We start from the raw sequence: 21,160 nt of genomic DNA, 5'->3' as shown, positions 1-21,160 counted from the left end.
TTAATGCATAAATATAATGTAATAACGCGCGTTTGTTGGAAGAATGTCATAACTCAAAAAATGATAAAAATCGAGAAAATTGTGCTAATTTCAGTTCATACCAGCCGCGCCAATTAATAAAGACCACTTTCTGTGTTTATATAAAATTAATAACAAAAATTAAATATAAAAGTTAATAATAAAAATTAATAATAAAAACCCATTAAGTTATATAAAGTACGAATGCATTTTTATATGTACAGGGTCTAGCACTCGAAGTGTAACCAATTAAAAAGGCCATAAATTTAGTTTGGAAATTTACTTTTATTCAATTCAAACTAAAAAATGTGTGAAAATAATACAAAATTAAGAATCAATTTACTTTTGCTCGATATGACCACCTTTTGCTTTGACTATAGCCTTGAGAAGGTCCAGAAACGAATCACAAGTTGCTCGAATGAGACTTGCAGGTATTTTGGCCCACTCGCGGACCTTGGCTTTTTTCAGCGCCTCGAGATTGGTGAATCTTTTAGTTCTGACCTTACTCTCCAAAATGGCCCAAAGAAAATAATCCATCGGATTCGCGTCTGCTGAATTTGAGAGTCATTGTGTGGACGTTATGAAGTTCGGAACGTTGTTTTTTAGCCATTCTTGGTTCGATCGAGCTTTGTGGGACGGTGCCGAGTCCTGTTGAAACGTTCCTGGTCTGCCACCGAAATGTTTGTCTGCCCACGGCTTCAAAGCAACCTCCAGAATATTCCCCGATAATATTTCGCGTTTACCTTGACGCCAGGCTCGATGAAAGCGATTGAAGAGCGCCCATCTGCAGTTACAACGGCCGAAACAATTACCTGTGGCGGGTGCTGCCTCCTGGTGATCAATCGATGACTCAAATTCTCGTATGAATGGTCCGTCAAATAAACCCTGTCGTTTCGGGAGTTCACGAATCGCTCAATTTGAAAGATTTTCTCGTCAAAAAACTCAATGTTCGGAAATTGACCGCTTTCGGTCAAGCGCAGCAACTCCTTGGCTCTCTCAAGTCTGATTCGTTGCTGCTTTGGTGTGAGATCATGCACCTTTTGGATCTTGTAAGGCTTGACTTTGAGATAATTTTTCAGTATGCGGCGGATGCTACGATCAGATATTTTCAGTTCTTTCGCCGTTTGATTGGCACTTCGTCGGGGATTTCGCTCAAGTCGCTTCTTCACTTTTGAACCATTTCACGTGACGTTGCAGTCCTTTGATGACCACCTCCATGACGTTTCGCGATGCTACCAGTATCATTGAAACGTGTAATGTTGCAATAAACCAAAACTTTATTTAATATTCAAATATAATGCAATCACACTATTACGTTTGAAATCCATTACTAATTTTCTTTCTTCGCGTTTACTCTCGGCAAAATGCTTCCGCGCGCTTGTAAACAATACTCTGAACTGTCATTTAGTTATCTAACAGACAGCTGATGCCGTGCTGCGCGAGCGATCTGAAGTTGGTTACGCTTCGAGTGCCGAACCCTGTACATTGAGCCACTTTTCAAACAAGTATATATTCCATGCGACCACCGTATCCGAATGGGTTGGTGCATGACTACCATAAAGTTCACAGGTTCGAGTCTTCGGGCATGAAACACCAGAAAGCACAAAAAATGTTTTCTAATAGCAGTCGCCTCTCGGCAGGCAATGATAAACCTCTGAATGTATTTCTGCCATGAAAAAGCTTCTTATAAAAAACCACCTGCCATTTGGAGGCGGCGTAAAATTGTAGGTACCTCCATTTGTTGGAAATATAATATCAAGTTGCGCACCACAAATAGGAGGAGGAGTTGGATTAAACAAAAAGGGTGTAAGCGCTAAAAGATTGATGAGTTTGAAATATGAATTTGAGAAGAAATCGTATAGGTACGAAATAATAGTAGCTACGGCAAGTAAAATAAAGTTGCCTCATATCTTGCAAACTCTTCAAATCTGTACATATAATATGTTCAAAAAAAAAAAAACAAATGTGCATTATGGGGTTATACGCAGTTATGAAGCAAATAAAAGACGGTTTGTCAAGGATTTATCCTGAAGAAACTTCAGAATATTTTAATTTGAAAATTTTTGGCGGTTATAAAAGCATCCTTCAAGAACGTAACAAAATTTTTTATTTATGAAAATGTTGATTATAGAGCGCGCTGCAGGCGATTTCTGGAACCTCCTTTAAAAAAAGACGATTTACGGTGTACATCGTAACTCAGGATTGGATTATCTGAAATCAAAAAACCAAACAAATTTTGTTAATATATTAGATTATCTAGTAATTAATCGTTCGGCTAATCAAAATAGTGAATTTTCACAAAATGGCAGCTTTTAAAAGAAATGATTTCGATTTTTACGTTAAAATTTGGCCGTAAATTGATTATAAAATGGAAAATAAGTATCAGATTTACAAAAGGAACGATTAATTACTAGAAAATGTATCTTTAAAGATTGAGTTAAAACGGTTGACCGATCAAACAAACCGTTTTCGAGATATCGTGTACACCGACTTGAAAAATGCCGTTTTGAAAAAAACACATTTAAAGTTTCAATACCTACCTTAAAACGTGCCGAGGCATCTCTACATATTTAGGTATAACTCCGAAAGTATTGCTTAGATCTACTTCAAATTTCGTGCGTATACTTTTGAATATATGTACATTACAAAAATGCAATAAAAAAATCTATTTTTTTGAAAGTCATAACTGTGTATAACCCCTTATTATAGAAGGAAATACGTAACACCAACAGGCGAAAAAATGATCAAAAATCCACGAGAATTTGTATCCACTTCAAACTTGCACTTCATTGTACTAAAATTTAATGGGCTATAAGTCTACTTTCCCTTTTTTTTTAATTCTAATGAAAATTTGACGAATTTTTATAATACTTGTACGAAACTTGAAAATTCATCGCATTGAAGGTAATATGAATGCGATACTTGATATTTTAGAAACTTCAACCTTAGCCGTAGAGAATTCACCGGTGATTTTTCAGAAACACAATGATACGAAGCACACGTTCTGCGTGGCAAACAAGTTTTTCGAAGACAATTTGATCACTATTCTGGATTGGGCATCATCGAGTGCCGAATTAACCCCTTGCCGTGCTTTAACGGGTCTGACTCGTGATGAAAATTTGGTCTAAACATGAATATGACGACCCAGGCTCGTGAATAGATCGTCGGGCCAAACGTAAATATCACGAGCCAAGGTCGATAGTCGGATCAAATATAAACATCTCGAGCCTGGGTCGTGATTGAATGTTAGTTTCTATTTGTACGGCATCAGAGTTAGTCACGAGTCTCATAATTGCTGTTACAAAGTAGTTTATATTATTCTGATCTGTTTACCAAGCGTTGACGCGTAACACTTGGGCCCGAGCTTCGTCGAACTAAATGGCACGGTAAGGTGTTAAATCCAATATAACATTTTTGGAACGACGTAAACAATGCACTCAGTACGCAGAATATCACTAACTTGGATCAGTTATTTGAAAAGGCGGCCGTCCTGTGATGAGGAGCTCGGCTAAACACATAACAGAAGTGCACATGCCAATTATTTATTTTATTTTATTTGAAAGGACAAGGCAGCATGGAAATCCATTCCTGTTGAACGTTGTAGAGGTTTAATAATGTCAATGCAAAGGCGCTGTGAGACAGTAATAAAGCATTTTTTATGGCTTGACCATTATTTTGGGAAATTTATTATTTATTTTTATATTAACTTTTGTACATGATAGAAGCAAATGCGTGCTTTTCTTAGATAAAAAGGCTGATACAGATTGAAAACATTTTAAATTTATAAAATAAGAGCTAACATGTAAAATATTTAAGTGATTTTATTGAAAAAAGTCTCAAATGAAGACGGCTGCATACAGTATCACATATTATATGTATTTGTAATATATACAAGGGGAAGTCCAAAATAAACAAGACTGAGCTAAAATAGAAACGACATCAAAAGAGTCGCCTCTGGCCTCGATACGCTGTTTTGCGCGATCTAAAAGCGAATTTTTGGGTGGTGGCTCGTCTGAGGCCTTCCATTCGGCACTTTGACGCTTAGTTTCAGGTTCATGTTGGAAACACCACATTTCATCACCTGTTACAATGTTGTAAGGAAAGTTCTCGTCTTTTCTCGCCTCTTTAATGAGGTCTTTCGAATATCGAATTCTGAGCAATTTTTGATCCTCAATTAACTTGTGCGGAATGAAACGTGTACAGACCTTTCGTAAGCCCGGTCGGTTAAAATGCGATAAGTCGATGTTTTGGAGATATTCAACTCCGATTCCACGAATTTCAACTCTGATTTCGGTTAATTTTTGATAAATTTACGAAAAATTTCGATGGAGTTTTCGGTGATTACTGATTTTGAGTGGTCCCATGTATGGTATGTTCATTGTCATTTATGTCCTCACAACCATCTCTGAAACGTGTAAACCACCCATGAACTCTGGCACGAGATAGACTTCATCGCTATAAACTTTTTTGATCAATTCAAATATTTCGGTAAACGTTTTATCGGTTTTAAAACAAAATGTGGTATTAGCTCTTTGTTCAAAACTCAAACATACTGACACTTTAGACGCAATAACTTCGTTTCCACTATACCGAATGTCACCAAGCTTTCACTGGAAGTCAGCTAGGGATGTAACTTCCAAAGCACTAACTCATTAAAAGATGGTGCCATCAAAAACATTTTTATGACGCCAATCTTGTTTATTTTGGACTTCCCCTTGAATATACAGGGTTGGCCATATTAAACTGACCCATGTGATTATTAAAAAAATATGGAAAAAGAAACATTTTTTTGTGTTTCATTGTGAAAAACATTTAATTTAGTTCAAGGAGATTCGTTTACATCACTTTTTGAATATGATATCGCGCAAGTGGTCACCCTTAGCTCGTATAGCGTAATGTGCCCGTTTTTCGGCGTTTTCCATAGTTTTGGCCAGCGTCTCGGCCGATATGGCGGCTATTTCCCGTCGGATATTGGCCTTAAGTGCGCCTAGTGTCTTTGGCTTGTTGACGTAAACCTTAGATTTCAAATTACAGTAAAAAGTTATAGGGTTACTCAATGGGTCAGTTTAATATGGCCAACCCTGTATATATATATATATATTATCAAAACGGCGCTTCAGTGCTACTTGAGAAGTGCCAGACTGGCGTTTCAACCATTTCACCTATATATTTATATATTTACATACATGTATGTACTTGTATATGTGAATAAATACTCTTATACAGTCTTATTTCTACTATAAATGAGCCAACTTCGCGTATTTTGACATAGTCTAATTGGAAGTTAGTTTAATTAGAAATTCTATCGTTCTAGATCGACTCAGTAAAATTTGGTTCAAGTACAGCATAGGCGCATAAAGCCCATATAGTATTCTTTACTTATCGTTAAACTTTTTTGTTTTGAAAATTAATAATCTCTTTAAATAATCAATTTACAAAATGTTTTTCCCGTGTGTATGAAAAATGCATATATTACATTTATATTTAAGTGATGATTTAAGATTTTTGAAAGTCTTTCCTTTCACATAAAAAACATAACAGCAATAATTATGCAATATATCTACACAACACTTGAAGCAATGACAGTGATCTACACACCCATGTGCTGTGCTATTAACATACCTTATGTAGTTTTGAACAATTAAAGAATAATATCATAATTTAAGTACAATTAAGCGGTGAAGCTGTAGGCGATTAGCTCAAAAACACTTCCTGCTATGTTTTGTTTTGTTTTTGATTTGATTGATTGCTACAACAATTTTTGTATGCACGAGTATGTAGCTCCGCCTCTGTATGTTAGCGGTACTCAGAAATCATACATCTATGGCGTGTCCCATGAGGACTGCCCATTTTGAAATTTGAAATAATAAAAGGCGATGTTTGTATGAAAAATTCTGGTACTCTTAACGCACATACCGATGCAATAAAGAGTGTAGACACGAAGGTTAAGTGAGGAAAACAATATCCGATAAATGGTCTTATTCACTTTTTGTTTTTTTTTTTTTTTAATTTCAGTTCATTGGCATTTCGACATCGAGCCCGCTCAACTTTTGTACGCATGTACCTCTTCTTTGAAAAAACCTGACATTTTCGAACCATCTTCACCAAACACTCATCATTTCAGCATATACAAGTACATACATACTTATGCATACAAAGATAGATATATGGATAGAGGTTATCACTTCGACCTTAAGATCTTGTGTACTCGCTGCACTTCACAATATCTCATCCAGACACACTTATTTCTATAGACCCAAGGTGGTACGGACTTGCGCTGAGCGTGTGTGCCCTCCCTTCCGGCCATATCGGCCGCGTGTTTAATTATTTTTCTCGATATGGCACCGCATTCCAGGAGCAAGTGTGACGGTGTTTTTGGGAGCAGAACGCAAAATCGACAGGAATCGTTAGACTGTGAAGATGAATGGACAGTCTGCAATGACCAGCGAGTGCAATGCCTGTGAGTATTCTCAATTTGTGTTTAGGGTCCAAATTTTCGTACTAAGACAGATTTTAGAAAAGTCTCGCGAATACGTCATGACGACATAACATCATTTCATAGCAGCATCTTTCAAAGCAGCTTACGACAGCATAATTAAGGGCCAACTCTTCTTAGCGATGGCAGAATTCGGTATTCCCGATAAGTTAACACGTTTAACACGCTCGACCATGCCAAATGTAAGGAACGTAGTAAGAGTTCAGAACAATCCGTCGGGAGAGTTCGCCACCTTGAACGGTCTTCGGCCAGGGGATAGGTTCTCATATCTCCTCGTAAACATAAACTCGCTGCCGAGTTTGAAAGAAGCCTTCACAAGTATAGAGAGAGCAGAAAAATGTATGGGTTTAGAAATAATAAAAGCCAAAACTAAAGCGCTAGTTTCAACTACATCGGACTCTGTCAGACACAATGTGGGTCAAATACTAATAATCGATTACTATGGTTTCGAAGTAGTGAAGAGATTTAAATATGTTGGAGTAATCATTAATCATGACAACAAAATTTCTGCAGAAATCGGCCACAGAATCCTTATGGCCAAATGCTGCTATTTTTCGGTGTGTCAACACCTAAAGAGTCGCCTCTTATCGCTCAATTATAATTTCCATCTTGCTATACGGTACTGAAACGTGGACACATAGAAATTCAGATAAGCTTAAGCTGCTGATTTTCGAGAGCAGAGTTCTGCGAAAAATTTTTGGCGCGATATGCGATAAAGGCGAGTGGCGGAAATTCTACAATCATGAACTCGAAAAACTATATGTGCACCCATCTGTGATAACCGCTATCATGATCAACAGATTGAGACGGTTAGGTCACACATTGCGAGCTAACACGGATTACCCACCTCAACAAATACTCTTCGGTAAACGCCACAGGAAGAAGGGGCCGCCCGCCGCTTAGATGGATTGACGATGTAAAGGAAAACGCAGGCTTATTGGGATTTCGGTAATGGAGGATACAGGCACGAAATCGATACAATTGGAGGCATATGATAGCAATCGAAGACCCGACCAGGGTTGTCCAGCCAACAATGATGATGATGATATGTTTAAATCTTTTCTGATTTACCCCCTCTGTATGCACTTTGCTCGGCGTAACCTCACGATTTGGTGTTTGAGTCCCGTAGCCTTAGCTTTCACCTCTGAACTCTTCCTTGATTGTGTCCAATTGCCAGGAAATACTCAGGTCTTGTTGGATTTTGGATCGCAGCCCTTTTCGTCAATGCATCAGCTACCTCGTTCTCGGATATGTCCTTGTTCTCCGGCCGTCATATAAGCTGAACGCGATTGCACGTCCCTCATAAATTTGATTTCTCTCTACACTCCAGAACTATTAAGGGCTTGACTTAAAAGGATAACAACAAAGCTTGGAGTGCAGTCTGGCTGTTGCTCAAACTGACTATCTGCACATTGCGGGAGTTTTTTTTTTTTTTTCAGACATATCTCTGATCATAGAGTGTTTGTATACACTTTCGGTGGGAAGATGCTTGGAAAACTGGCCAGCGGCACCTATAGATTCTGTTTGGACGCCAAGTATCACAGTGGGAAATTTTCATTATCTTCTATGCATTGTGCGTCCGCGCAAATCCCCATACCTCGCTTATGCAAACATAGCGTAACATGGCATGAGAAAGTTGCTCAGTGAAATTAAGATTTAATTGTACTTCATATTGCGCATAGCGCCTTTTAAAATCATAATTCATAATTACAAATCCAATTTTAAGAAAATCGTACACAACGGCGGCATTACTGATTGAGGAGAACATTCACTCATGCGCGTCAGGTGAGAATTCAATTGACTTCTATTTCATGTCATATTCAGTTATGTACCGTTTAATCAGCTAAACGCGAAGCTTATTATGCAGATTCGTTATGTAACAGAACTAATGTCGTGCTATGCTATGCTAAATGTGCATAGCTTAAGTCTTTAAGTTTCAATATTTATACAAAGCAGATGTCAAACAAAAAGGTTCGTTGATCTACAACATTTTTTTTTGCTAAATTTAAAATAGGCACCCTTAATGGGTCACCTCTTACTTGTGCCTGCAGAGTTTACTGGTCAGCTTAATTCTTTATTTTCCTGTATTGTATTTGCCTTTAATATACCTTGATAAAGTATTTATTGAAAACAATTTGAGTTCATAATTTTTAATATACTGGAACCACTCTACTCTGCTAGGAATTACATCATATAACTTATTAAAAATTCCACTCGTTTAGTTTTCATGGAGAAACATAAGAATCATAAATCATTTTGTTCATCATCCCCCACTTTACCCAACCCAACGCACGTCAAATCACGCAATTACTTGAGTTATTTAATCTTGAAAAAAAGAAACATATTTCTTTGCATGAGTTGAGTTGTTGCATACTTTTAAAATTCAAAAGCAAAAAATACAAAAATGGGAAGCTTTCGGAAGCGTCTACAAAACACAGGAAACTTCGTTTGACAGTGAGACATCACAATGGGGAAAACCTCTTTTTCGCTTATTTCAGTTGATTTTGCACACATTTACATACTGATTTTTTTTATGTACAGTTTTTAAATGAAATTAAGTCATACTTTTTGCTTGCTAATTTTATTTGGCACAGTCAAATCAGTAAAAAAATTTAAATCAGATTATCAACTTAATTTTTTTTTTAAGCTACAAAATACAAATTCAGACGAGTATCACTTTTCTGTTCATTTAATCTTAGCCTTCGCGAAGCTGGCACGAAACTAAATGGCCAGCAAAACTTTTAGCTATTGTTTCCCTATTTTTACTTTGCATTTCGACCTCTAAATCGTATTTCTTTTGTGAATGGGTGGCGCTCTTCAGCGGAACCTAACATTAAACCCAATTTAATTTAATTTTGATTTTATTGTTGGTAATTTAAATGAAGCAGATGGCATAAGCAAACCAAGAATGATTTTCCTATGGTTATGGTTAACTTCTCTCACAGGAACTGAGCATACTGGATACTTATTGAGATCTTGCTCTACTTGGTTCATATGTATGCGCACCTGTAAGAGCAATAGCGGCTTAAGTTATTTATGTGGAAATACATAAACAGTTAACGCATTTGAACATCAAAATAACGCAAATATAACCGTTTGGAGTGCGCTGAATACGCAGATCGCATAGCAGAATATATAGAAAATTATTTTGTGTAGATGTGTGCACACATACGTTTGAAGTGGCGGAGTAACTGCCTAAAGTTATGCTTCACATTTTGGGTTAGTTGCGACGTAAAATTTTAAATTTGAATTCAATGAAGTACATATTTATGTAGCATCTTTGCGTCGGAATCACAGTATTTCGTACATTTGCCGTTAGTCATGTTTGATGGTTTTTGGTCGTAAATACGGCAAATGCGGCAATGATAGGCGTGTGAACTTGCGCGTGATTACCAATGTAGTTGATTTCGTGTGTGGTACGATACTGTGGCTTTGAAATACAAGGTGACGAATCATCCCTATCGGATGATTTATAATTTTTGCAAAAGGCAAAACTTTTCCTATCATTTCATCGTTCATGCTCGGAGATTCGAACTAATACCAACAATACCAAGATACACATCACAATTAGGAGGAAAAGCGCGCACAAACGCTTGATAAAAGCCGTAAGAAACACCAGATGTACTCTATGATACATGTAGATACATCCATGTAAATGTATAAGTGATGATATTTAAGTGAAATTGTGGTTTTTTCAGTGCAATTAGTTTTAAGAAATTAGAAATACGCGAGGCAGTCTTCAATTTAAAACGAAAGTTAAAAGTTTTTAAGTTAAAGAAAAAACAATTGATTTTGAAAATTAAATTCTAAAACCGTAGCAATCACAGGACCAAAATAAATTCTTTCCGGTGAGGCAAACAGCGTATTGCCTTTGAAATTAAATTATTTCCGCAGACTAAAATATGATAGCAAAGGCAGATTAAAATATGCAGAACTTCGCCCTAACTTATTTTTTCTATGAATTAAGTAAACTAAAAATTTAGTTAGATCAGCACCTTTATTCTCTATATTTGAGTATGATTATTGGGTGCCGTTTGCTTTGCATATACGAGTATGTACTTACATATGTAATCAAAAGCGCAATTCGGCTCGAAAATTAAATTTTTTCGATGAGTTTATACAATTTTGAAATCTTAAATATAATCACCGGAATATAATGCAAGAATAAAATTCCAGCTGGGGAGGTTTGCGAGTTGGTTTGGACCCTCTAGGGGCGTTGGAGTCGCACTAATCCGAAACATCGTTTTTTGTATCGATTTGGGTCATACTTTAAATATTTGTTTATTAAGTACATACCTTAAAAGAAATTCGTTTGAAAAAAAAAAAATGAATTCCAGGTGCTGGACGCGAGAAATATAGAAATCATATTAATAGTCCGATTTGCTAAAGTTCATTGTTTTGTTCTGCATATTCCATATCGACATCCAGAAAAGTGCAACACTTTGCGATTTCATGCGATCAGTTCAGCACAAGTGAAAGTTTAATTAATTTTCTTAAAAGTGTATATGTATTTATAAAAAGAAAATTGCGGAAATATTTTTATTAAAATTTTGCAATTTGTGGTTCATAATAAATGGATTTCAATTAGTGTGGGTGTAGCAGAAACAGTAGAAATCTAAATGCATACTCAGAGATTTGCCAAGATCAAAGGCTTACATAGAATCAAATAAAAAGGATTGAATGCACGTTATTATGGGATATAACGCAAATTTTAGTTAAACAAAAAATGTATTGCGGTATGCTAAATAAAACACACTTTGGGAGCGGAGCAGCGGGTAACATTTAATATTTTATATATGTATGCACAAATGGACATTAGGATGGCTCAAACGAAAAAAAAAATTGTATCCCGTTTCTTTTGGACATAATCTGCTTTCTCTACATTTGTTCAACGCCAAACTATTTTTTTTATAATTACCTGTGCCTTAAGGGGTAGTTAGAGGGACAGTTAGAATTTTCAAAAAATCGATTTGTTTTTTATTTTATTTTCTTAATGTACATATATAATATTTAAGAATACACACAGAAAATTTAATATCGTTCCGGTGATATTTTCGAATTACTCGAAAATTTGATAAGGCGTTTCAGATTGCTTGACAGTTTTCAAAGTTTAAACGCGTTTTTCTCAAAATGGTGTTTTTAAAATCGGTGACCAACATTACTCGAAAGAGGCTAAACCGCTTAGTCTCAAATTTTAAAATGAGCTTTTTAAATATATTCTTTAGAAATTAATCGAAATTTTTTCTCACCGATAAATATTTTTTTATGAACAATATAAGGCCAGAATTTTGGTCAAAAATCGATTTTTTTAGAAACCGCCATTTTGCCAAAAAAATTTATTTTGCTTATTGCTTCGATTAATTACTAGATTTAACATTACTTTAACGAAATCTGTTTGGTTTTTTAATTTCAGAGGATACAGTTCAGAGATATAGTGGTCACCGCAAAACGTCTTTTTTGAGAGGAACTCCGGAGATCAGCTGTAGCTCCTTTCCAAATAAATATTTTTACTAATACTAAGTATTAGTACTAAAAAAGGAAATAATGAAAATAATAAAAATATAAATAAAATGAAATTATGAAAAATAAAAATAATAGAAATATGAAAAATGTAAATAATAAAAATATGAAAAACATAATTAATAGAAATATGAGAAATGTGCATAAATAATAGAAATAGTGAGAAATGCGAATTATATGAAATATGAGAAATATGAATAATATTATTGCTATATTGAAAATCTAATAATAAAAATATGAAAAATATAAATAATGTGAACTATCGATATTATTTAATCTTCTCTTTTAATTTCTCTTCACGAATGTCCAAAATGTGATACCTTATACTTTATTTAAGAAATAAATCATTTCAACTATTTTTTATAAACATCCTGCAAACCTCTTAAAATTAAAAAAAACTGTTAAAAATTAAAACAAAAAAAAACAGAAATATTTATATAGTTATATATATATGTATATAAACTTACTCCCTTAAAAAAATGCAAAAAAAAAAAACAAATTGGTGTCATCCTAATGTACATTGGTACTGCATGTTAGTGCAAGTATTGTACATGTGCATGAAGTCGGAGCATAATCATCGAGTAATCGCTAGTTGCAGTTCATTCAACTAAACTTAGATCATGTTCTTGTTGTTTTTCCTTTTTTGTTTTTGGAAATTTCCCCGCCAACTGTCAGTTATTGAAATGAAAACAAATCACCCTTTGCTGGCAACGGCGGCAAGTGTTAGTCCCACCTGCTCGACAATTAAAAGAGAGCAAAGAGATGTTGAGAGTGGGGGTGAGTTGCATGCATTCCTAGTGCCACCTAAGCTCTTTGGTCACATTTTTGTAATGCCAACAAATAGTAAGCTCGTGCCTACACTTTAGAGGGGCGGAATCAAAGAGCATTTAATTGTGATCGTGTTGTCCAATTGGGAAATTAAACATATGGATATAATACAAACATTAGGGATGTCTCTGTTTATTATTAGTGTATATTAGGAATGAGCTCCTCCTCGAATTTTTAGAGTGCGTATGGGTACCACATTGGAAGTACGTGAGCTTAGCTTTTAGAATTAAGATAATTTGTAAAGTCAGTTGTAACAGCCGAATTGTTTAACTTATATACCCACATTTTTTACGCAACATAAAAAACAAGTGGCGGAAATTTTTGCGTACTTATTCCCTTTTTTATGACATTATTCCAGCAAACAAGCGATATGTGTTTTCATCGAAGCATTTATGATGAAATTTCGGAATATTTTCTCAACTTAAGTTCCAGGAAAGGAAACACTAGCTGCTGTTAATGGCTATTCTGACTTTTTCTTAAAATTTGTCAATATATATTAGTAAATTTGATTAAACTTGTGTATTTGAAGCTATTAGACTCGGATCTGTACTTTCCACGTGCAAATCTCTGCTTTCAAGTCCTCTTTATTTAAACCTGTAAGAACAGCAGGTTTTAAATTAAAAAATAAAAATTTAAAATGTTGAAATACCTTCCTTTCCCGCAACTGTTCACTAACGAAGACGAGCTTGAAAGTGTGAAGAGGCCACATGCTGCTTAACGTGGTGGGGGATATGCACTTATCTGTAGGTGCATTGTATGTAGATATGTATAAGTATATTTCGACCTGAAACACGCTCAATGCGAGTTGGTGGCAGAAAATGCTACCTAAAGTTACTATATCCATTCTGAATCTTGTCAATGTCTAGAATGATACGAGTACTGGTTTGTCCATTGTGCGACTTTTTTCAACCTCCTCCCATCAGCTCAAATTTCTCAAATTCTTGTTTCTAAATAAAATAACAAATAAATAAAAAATAAAATTTTCCAAAAACAATATACATACAAGCATACATACACACATATGTACATACTTACACCAATCTATGAATCATACGCAGAATTGTGTTCCCATTTGCGTGAGGTGGTTTTTATTTTTCACTTTCGCATTTAATTTGCATCTCTTGATTATAAGACACAAGAAACAAGTGTTTTCAGCAAACTTTTTATATGTGATCTTCTATACGGCTGCAAAAGAACATACTCACGTACGTACACATTTATACGTATTTGGTTACACTTTCGTACATACGCATTTAAGCCCGTTAGCAAATAAAATAGAATGCATGAATGCATGAAGAAGATACAATAATTCACAAATGTTGAAATATACACACATACATACATACATACATATTTATGTAGATTCATACAGTCAAAGAGCCAACCGCACTCGTCTTAACGTTTGTTTCTACTTAGACTTTGTTCTGCAATGGCATGCGTCCGTTTGTTCATGTATGAGTGTATGTATGTATGTATGTGTCACAATGTACTAAATGTATCGCACATTTGGTAAAACATTGCAAGTCTCGGTGTAAACGGAACCGCTAACGACCCGATATTCGTATATAAAATACATTTTGAATTATCCTCTCCACCATTGGGATGGCGCGGCGCACGCTCATGTCGTAGTGTGGTGTGGCATATGCCTTCAGGTTGGCATACACTACGAGCACTTTTCTACAATATGTGTAACTCATACTATAGGTATATTCAACAGTTTCAACAGTTGAGCAGCCAAACGGAACGGACGAACCGTCCAACCGACTGACTCTCTCTTTGTTTATAAAAACTTTTTTTTTTTTGTTTTTTTATTTTTCAATTTTTTATTTTACTTGGCTATAACCATTAGACTATCTAGACTATATTGCATACAAGACTTTCCATGTGCGCATAATTTTCATTTCAGTATATCTAGTCGCTCAGTTTAATTTTGCCTTACTTGCGGGAAATACGTAAAAATTACGTATGGTGGTGGGTTCTCCGTTCTCATTTTTTTATTTAATTTTATTTTCAATATCGACAAGGAACCTTTCCGCTGCTTCGTTGAGGGGTGATCACGTTTAACGCTTATTGTTTATTGTTAAAAATATTTAAAGTTACAACAACAAAAAACACCAAGAAAATATGAATTGGTTACTCTATAGTGCGTCGATTTTGTCGGTTTTAACGGTTGTGTTGTACAAAGGTAAGGAAAGTGATCTTAACGAACAAATTTGTATGAAAAGTTATTTCAATCAGTGATTTGTGTGTTATATGACAAATAGAGTTATACTACATGTAGCGAAATACATATGAACATTGTATATACACATATGTATGTATATACTAAAATAAGTGTGTGATGCTAGAAAACTATTTTTAAAAATTTTAGCTCAAGGTCAGAATAAAAATTCCATGTCGCTTGAATAAATGAGTAAATTTTATGAAAGTGACCTAAAGTTTGGAAAAGTAGTCTCAACTGTAAAAAAGTGTTTAACAGAATGCACACATATGTATATTCCATTTTTCAAAAGTATGTCTGTTTGCATGTGGGTGCATCGGCACCTGCACTGGCATCATACTTTTTCTGGCAACGCAAAAACAAATAATAAATGAGGAAATCTTTTATGTATTCTAATTTATATATATATATGTATGTATGTTCGAAATTTGATTCCATAAAAAAATCGTAAAAAAACAATAAATAACTAGTTTTTAGTATTGACTTTTGAAAAATGTTTTTTTCCTTAATACATAATAAATCATTATATATACGTTTGTATTTATATTTTGAAATTTTCGAAATTTCAATTCCATCATATTTAAATATACATTTCCACGCGCTCAATCGGTTCTTGAATTTATTGTTATCAGAGAAAGAGAGAGCTGCTTTCGTCCACCATTCGTCCACTGCCAAATGGCGATCATAATGAGAGAAATAACAATGACACAAGCAAAGAAATTTACATGCATATGCGTGTATGTGTGTGTGCATATGCATAAATGGAACTATAAACAAACTTATCTACATACGTATTATTCTTAAGTGAGCTATACTATGTAATTTTTGTATGTTAAAACTGTTTGGTCTAAAATGAAGCATTTACAAAACTAATTTCAATAATAGTAATAACAATAACAATAAAAATGGTGATAATAATAATAAAATAAGAGGAAAGCAAGAAAAAAGTATTTGGCTTTGTATGTAAATCAGTCAATCACAATAATTACTTAGCAAAAATGCCAGAAAAAATTGAGGAATTAATAATAATAAATCATAATCATAAAAATAATAATAATATTCAAAATAAGAGGAAAATTTAAAGAAATAATAAGAGGGAATTTTAAAATAAAATATTTAGAAAGAGTATTTGTCTTTGAATGTAAAATAATCAAAAGAAATATTTAGCGAAAATACCAAAAGAAATTTTGAGGATTAATAGTAATAATACAAATAATGATAAAAATAAGGATAATAAATTTTAAAGTACCAGGAGTTTCACAAGATTATTTTGTTGAATAAAATAAATAAAGAAAAAATGTACAAAATATTACTCATAAAAAAGAAATAAAATGAGAACTACAACAAAAATCTTAAATAGAAAAAAATTTAAATAAATAAATAAAAATAAATTTAAGTAAAATAAAAAAATTTAATTTAAATAAAAGTTATTTTCGTTCAAAAAACAAAATTAACATAAAGAAAGCGTAAAGTATAAGCATTTAAGGGGTTATATACGTCCAGCAGCGCCAAAATGCGCCAAAAAGAAAAACTGTGTTTAAAAGGGATAACAATAGAAATAAATATAAAAAAATGTATACATTGCTTATTAGTACTTAAACTTTATAAAAAAATTTATTTCAATTTTTATTTAGAAAAATTAATATATAGAAAATCAAGTGACCCAAAGTACAATGAAAAAGAAGTTGCTCACGGTCTGCATCATTTCTCCTTGAAATGTTGATGGGTCTGTAAAAAGTAAAAAAATTCTTGTAAAATAAAGTTGTAGTTGTAGTCTGTCGAGACGAATTTTTGAATTTCGAAAAATTTTTACAATTTACCGCATTTTAAAAAAAGTATGCGTTTTACGTCAGAATGTGTTAATTATGTTTATAAAATTTTTTAATAAAAATATAAAAATCAAATCTATAGAGAAAACACGTTCGAAAGTTTTAAAAAATACCGCATCAAAAAATATTTAAAACTGTGTGAGTTATCATGCTGACAGTGCCGGAAAAAGTAGTTTCGGGAAAAACGAGTTTAAAGTTTGAGGTACAGCGGCACGTTAATGGGCTGTAGAAGCTATAATATTGTGAATTTCCGCATGAAGATTTGACAGTATATTCTTAAGATACTATACTTTTGAAATATTGAAAAAAAAATCGATTTTCTGCAAATTGTGGACGTATGTAACTCCTTAAGTATTAATTATTATTAAGTATTAACAATAAGTATTAACTATAAAAAAATTTAATGTAATTTTTGACGGAATTTAAAATTAAGCATTGCATGAACTAAAACCCGTTGCTCAACCTGGAACCGCTTTTGCTATTTAATAATAATAACAATGATGATAATAATAATAACAGTAATACTAATAAAAACAACAACAGTAAAATTTGATGTTGATTTTATTTGATATTAAAAGTAAAATAAGCCGCATAAACATTTATGGCAAACAAAAATAATCATAATAATATTAAGGGTTCGGCAGTCGGCTGAGGAATTGAAGAAACCAAGCTTTTCTGAAAGTTGCCGATTCACAGGTTGGCAATTTTAAGTATCGCTCTTTTCAATTTGAGATTGCTGGTCACGGAAAAGTATTTTAAAAAAACTATAATTGATTAAAGTGAAAATATTTTTATTATTAAAAGATCTGGAGGTTTTCGGATACTGTTATTTCCTTTTTTTTCGTTGTTGCACCAACTCGCAGGAATTATATTTAAAATAAGAAGAATACAAAAACAAAAAAAAACAATTTTTAATAAAAAACCGAACCTGCAACGACTGTCTTTGCATAAACCTTTTCGATGTAATGCCGCCTTCCATGTAACATAACTCATTTCATGCTTTACTCAGCTCTTGTCCCCTGTCTATGGCCAACGAATACACTCGGCTAAGAAATTAGGGTTGGCTTCAATTACCAATCATAAAAAGTTTGCGCGAGCAGAGTGAAGGTCATTTATTGATTCTAAACAAAGGGTGAACGTCTTTACTATTCCTCCTAGTAGTCCTTCCTATTGAAAATTTACTTTTTTTGTCAGTTGTGTGGTGTTTACATGATTTGTGGGTCGAAGTGACTTCCTGGACAAGGTTTTAGTTGATAACTTTTATTTTTGCGCTATATGTGGCATATTGGAACTTGGGAAGTTAACACGAAAGATGTTGAGTACGATTCTCCTTCCTTAACATACTTGGAAGAAGATTATAAGGCATTCAGTGTTTGATGATGGAACTGACATGGAGAATACCCCTCAATCAGATTTAATTATCTATAAGCTGAGCATTTATGTGTGACATACTGAACATCAGTTGTCGTTTCATACTTAAAAAAAAAGAGTTTTTTCTTAAAGCGGGGTTACGCCTATGCAAGGTAACAACAAACCTTTGAGCGCATTTCTGTCATGAAAATCTTCTCATGAAAACCATCGGCTATTCATGGATTTTCATTTATGTATTTGTAGAATTCAATCTAAACGCTTTTAAGGATGTATGCGCCAGCGTATTATGATTAGAATATTTAATCTTGACGTTTCTGATTGCTTTTGTCGAATTTACAAATATTTTGGATTTTTTTACAGAAGGCAACTGCTTACTGATAACTGAAATTGAAGGACCATCGTTGGTAGTTATAGAAGATGAAAGTGTGGATCCAATACCATTGAATTGTCACTTCAAAGTGGAACAGGAAAGCAACTCCCTCGTCGTAAAATGGACTAAGAAGGATAATGTGATTTTCCAATATATAAAAGGACATGGAACATCCGTAATAGTAAGATAGCAATTAATAAAGAATCATTTGCTATTTTTATTTATATTGAATTCATTTTATTTTTGCCATTTAAAAAAATTAAGCCCGAATTCAAAGGAGAAGTGGACTCTTTGTCCTCCGATCCAGTTGATGATCAAACTGGCATACTGCTGTTAAACCCGTCGATCAAGTCGACCGCCATATACAGGTGCAATGTTCAAACGGATAAAAAAACAGCATCAATGGATAAAAAATTGGATATTATTGATATACAAAACTACACACATACTCTTAACCACAAACGAATTCGAAACGAAACTCATTTGGAATGTAACATTGAAAATGTATCTCCACAGCCTACAGTTGTTATTCAGTGAGTAGAACTGAAGTGCCCTTTTTTATAGTCAAACGATTTAAGGGGTTAGGGGTATTCAGAGGTCCGAAAATGATTTTGAAGAATATTTTGTTTGCTAGTCAATTGCTTTATTTTACAAAAATAAAAACATAGCATTAATACATCATGCTTCGACTTGACTTAAGCAAAATTAAAAAAAAAAAAAAATACTCAGGAAATATTTTTCAGATTTTGGCGAAAAAAACCGACAATTAATTGTTTAAAAAAAATCGAAATTTTTGAAAAAAAAATCCTTCGATCAGGCACGAATTTTGTATGTATTTCAAAAGCAGTATAAACTTTATTGAAATTTACCAAGCGTTTTTTAAGTTACAGTGATCACAAGTTCAAAAAACATAGTTTTGAGAAAAACGCATTTAAGGGGTTAGGGGTAGTCAGAGGCCCGAAAAAATGATGATTTTCACGAATTTTTTTTTGCTACTTAATTAATTTATTTAACAAAAATAAAAACATAGCATAAAAACATCATGTTTTAACTTGACTTCACCAAAATTTCAAAAAAAAAAATTTATAATTGCAAAAGTTATCGCTGTTTGTGTGAAGCCCGTTTCTCCAGAAGTCCCTTGCGGTGAACATCACAAGTCCTTGCAGATTCATCTAAAACCAATCGGACAAGAAAAATTAGTTTTATTAATAGATAATCTTGTGCCTGATCGAAGCTTTTTTTTTTTTTTCAAAATGAACAAAATGGCGGCCTCAGAAAATTTTTTCCAGATTTTAGAGCAAAAAACCAACAGTTAATTGTTAAAAAAAAATAGAAATTTTTGAAAAAAAAAAAATCCTTCGATCAGGCACAAGTTTTTTATGTTTTTCAAAAGCTGTATAAATTTTATTGAAATCTACGTAGCGGTTTTTAAGTTACAGTGTTCACCAGTTTGAAAAACATAGTTTTGAGAAAAACGCATTTAAAGTTTTGCTATCGGCTCCGGAGCGGCCGAGCGCCCTTTGTTAATTGTTGAATAACTTGAAAAGTATTTGTCGGATTCACTTCAAATTTTTACACAAAAAAATAAATTTTTTGAAAATCCTGACTACCCCTAACCCCTTAAAGTTTTGCTATCGAACCGGAGCGCCCGAGCGCCCTTTGTTAATTGTTGAATAACTCGAAAAGTATCTGTTGGATTCACCTCAAATTTTCACACAATATTTTTAGGATATTATACTTTAAGAAAATGCAAAAAAAAATCCAATTTTTTGAAAATTCTGACTACCCCTAACCCCTTAAAGCGTTTGAGTAGGTTTTTTCGTGCATACTTATACATAGTTTTATTAACATATTAATTTAATTTCCTACCCGCAGGACCTTCGATGGTGAACCAATTCAAATTGTAGACTCCAATTCAACAGAACTGAATAATGGAAAATTTAGCGCAAGTGCAAAAGCTGTTTTAAGAACAGATGACGAAAGCGCAGACGAATATCAATGTGTTATGACATTTGACGGTCTATCATTTAACTTAACAACGAATGTGCAATCAGGTAGTATGTCCTTTAGGAAACCTGAATGGAGCCACCTTTTTTTGACTGCATTACTAGCACTTGTTACTTATGAAAAATTTAGGTATTAGATTTTAATGTTTTTACGCTTACTAACTAATTTATATTTGTTGGATTTGTAAATATTTTTATAAGTTTGTAGCTAAAATATTTATATATGTAAATATAAAACTAATTGCGTACATGTGTAAATGGCTCGTTTTCTGTTTTTGGTTTTAAGACGCAATTGACGCATATATTCTCTGCTAGGTGTTTGGCCTAGCTTCTTCTCCAATTTCTGCTGTACATCTCCATGCTGTCCTACAAATAGATGGTTGTACAATTCGTTGACACCTTCGATGGAGTTTTATGAGAAGTTTTTTCATGGCAGAAATGTAGTCGATGGTTTGCCATTACATGCCGAGAGGCTAGTAATGATTGGAAAAAACCTTTTCT

The 21,160-nt window shown here is 33.7% G+C and overlaps 1 protein-coding gene across 1 annotated transcript; it reads left to right on the top strand.

Moving 5' to 3' along the window:
- The first annotated feature begins 14,771 nt into the window (after positions 1-14,771).
- Positions 14,772-20,917, top strand: LOC129243674 (uncharacterized). The gene is made up of 4 exons (XM_054880870.1): positions 14,772-15,047; positions 18,644-18,834; positions 18,918-19,186; positions 20,529-20,917. Exons 1-4 carry the CDS (start codon positions 14,987-14,989, stop codon positions 20,794-20,796), a joined length of 789 nt encoding a protein of 262 aa, XP_054736845.1. The 5' UTR covers positions 14,772-14,986; the 3' UTR covers positions 20,797-20,917.
- Positions 20,918-21,160: the final 243 nt, after the last annotated feature.

This window comes from Anastrepha obliqua, chromosome 4 (assembly GCF_027943255.1).
Source record: "Anastrepha obliqua isolate idAnaObli1 chromosome 4, idAnaObli1_1.0, whole genome shotgun sequence".
NCBI classification, from domain to species: domain Eukaryota; kingdom Metazoa; phylum Arthropoda; class Insecta; order Diptera; family Tephritidae; genus Anastrepha; species Anastrepha obliqua.
The sequence above is the reverse complement of the archived record's forward strand: the minus strand, read 5'-3'. Positions and strand labels throughout refer to the sequence as shown.

Excerpts from the sequence above, each read along its gene's own strand:
- LOC129243674 (XM_054880870.1), top strand. The coding sequence starts at position 14,987 with ATGAATTGGTTACTCTATAGTGCGTCGATTTTGTCGGTTTTAACGGTT. Across the intron at positions 18,835-18,917 it reads GACATGGAACATCCGTAATA|CCCGAATTCAAAGGAGAAGT; the intron begins GTAAGATAGCAA and ends AAAAAAATTAAG. Across the intron at positions 19,187-20,528 it reads CAGCCTACAGTTGTTATTCA|GACCTTCGATGGTGAACCAA; the intron begins GTGAGTAGAACT and ends TCCTACCCGCAG.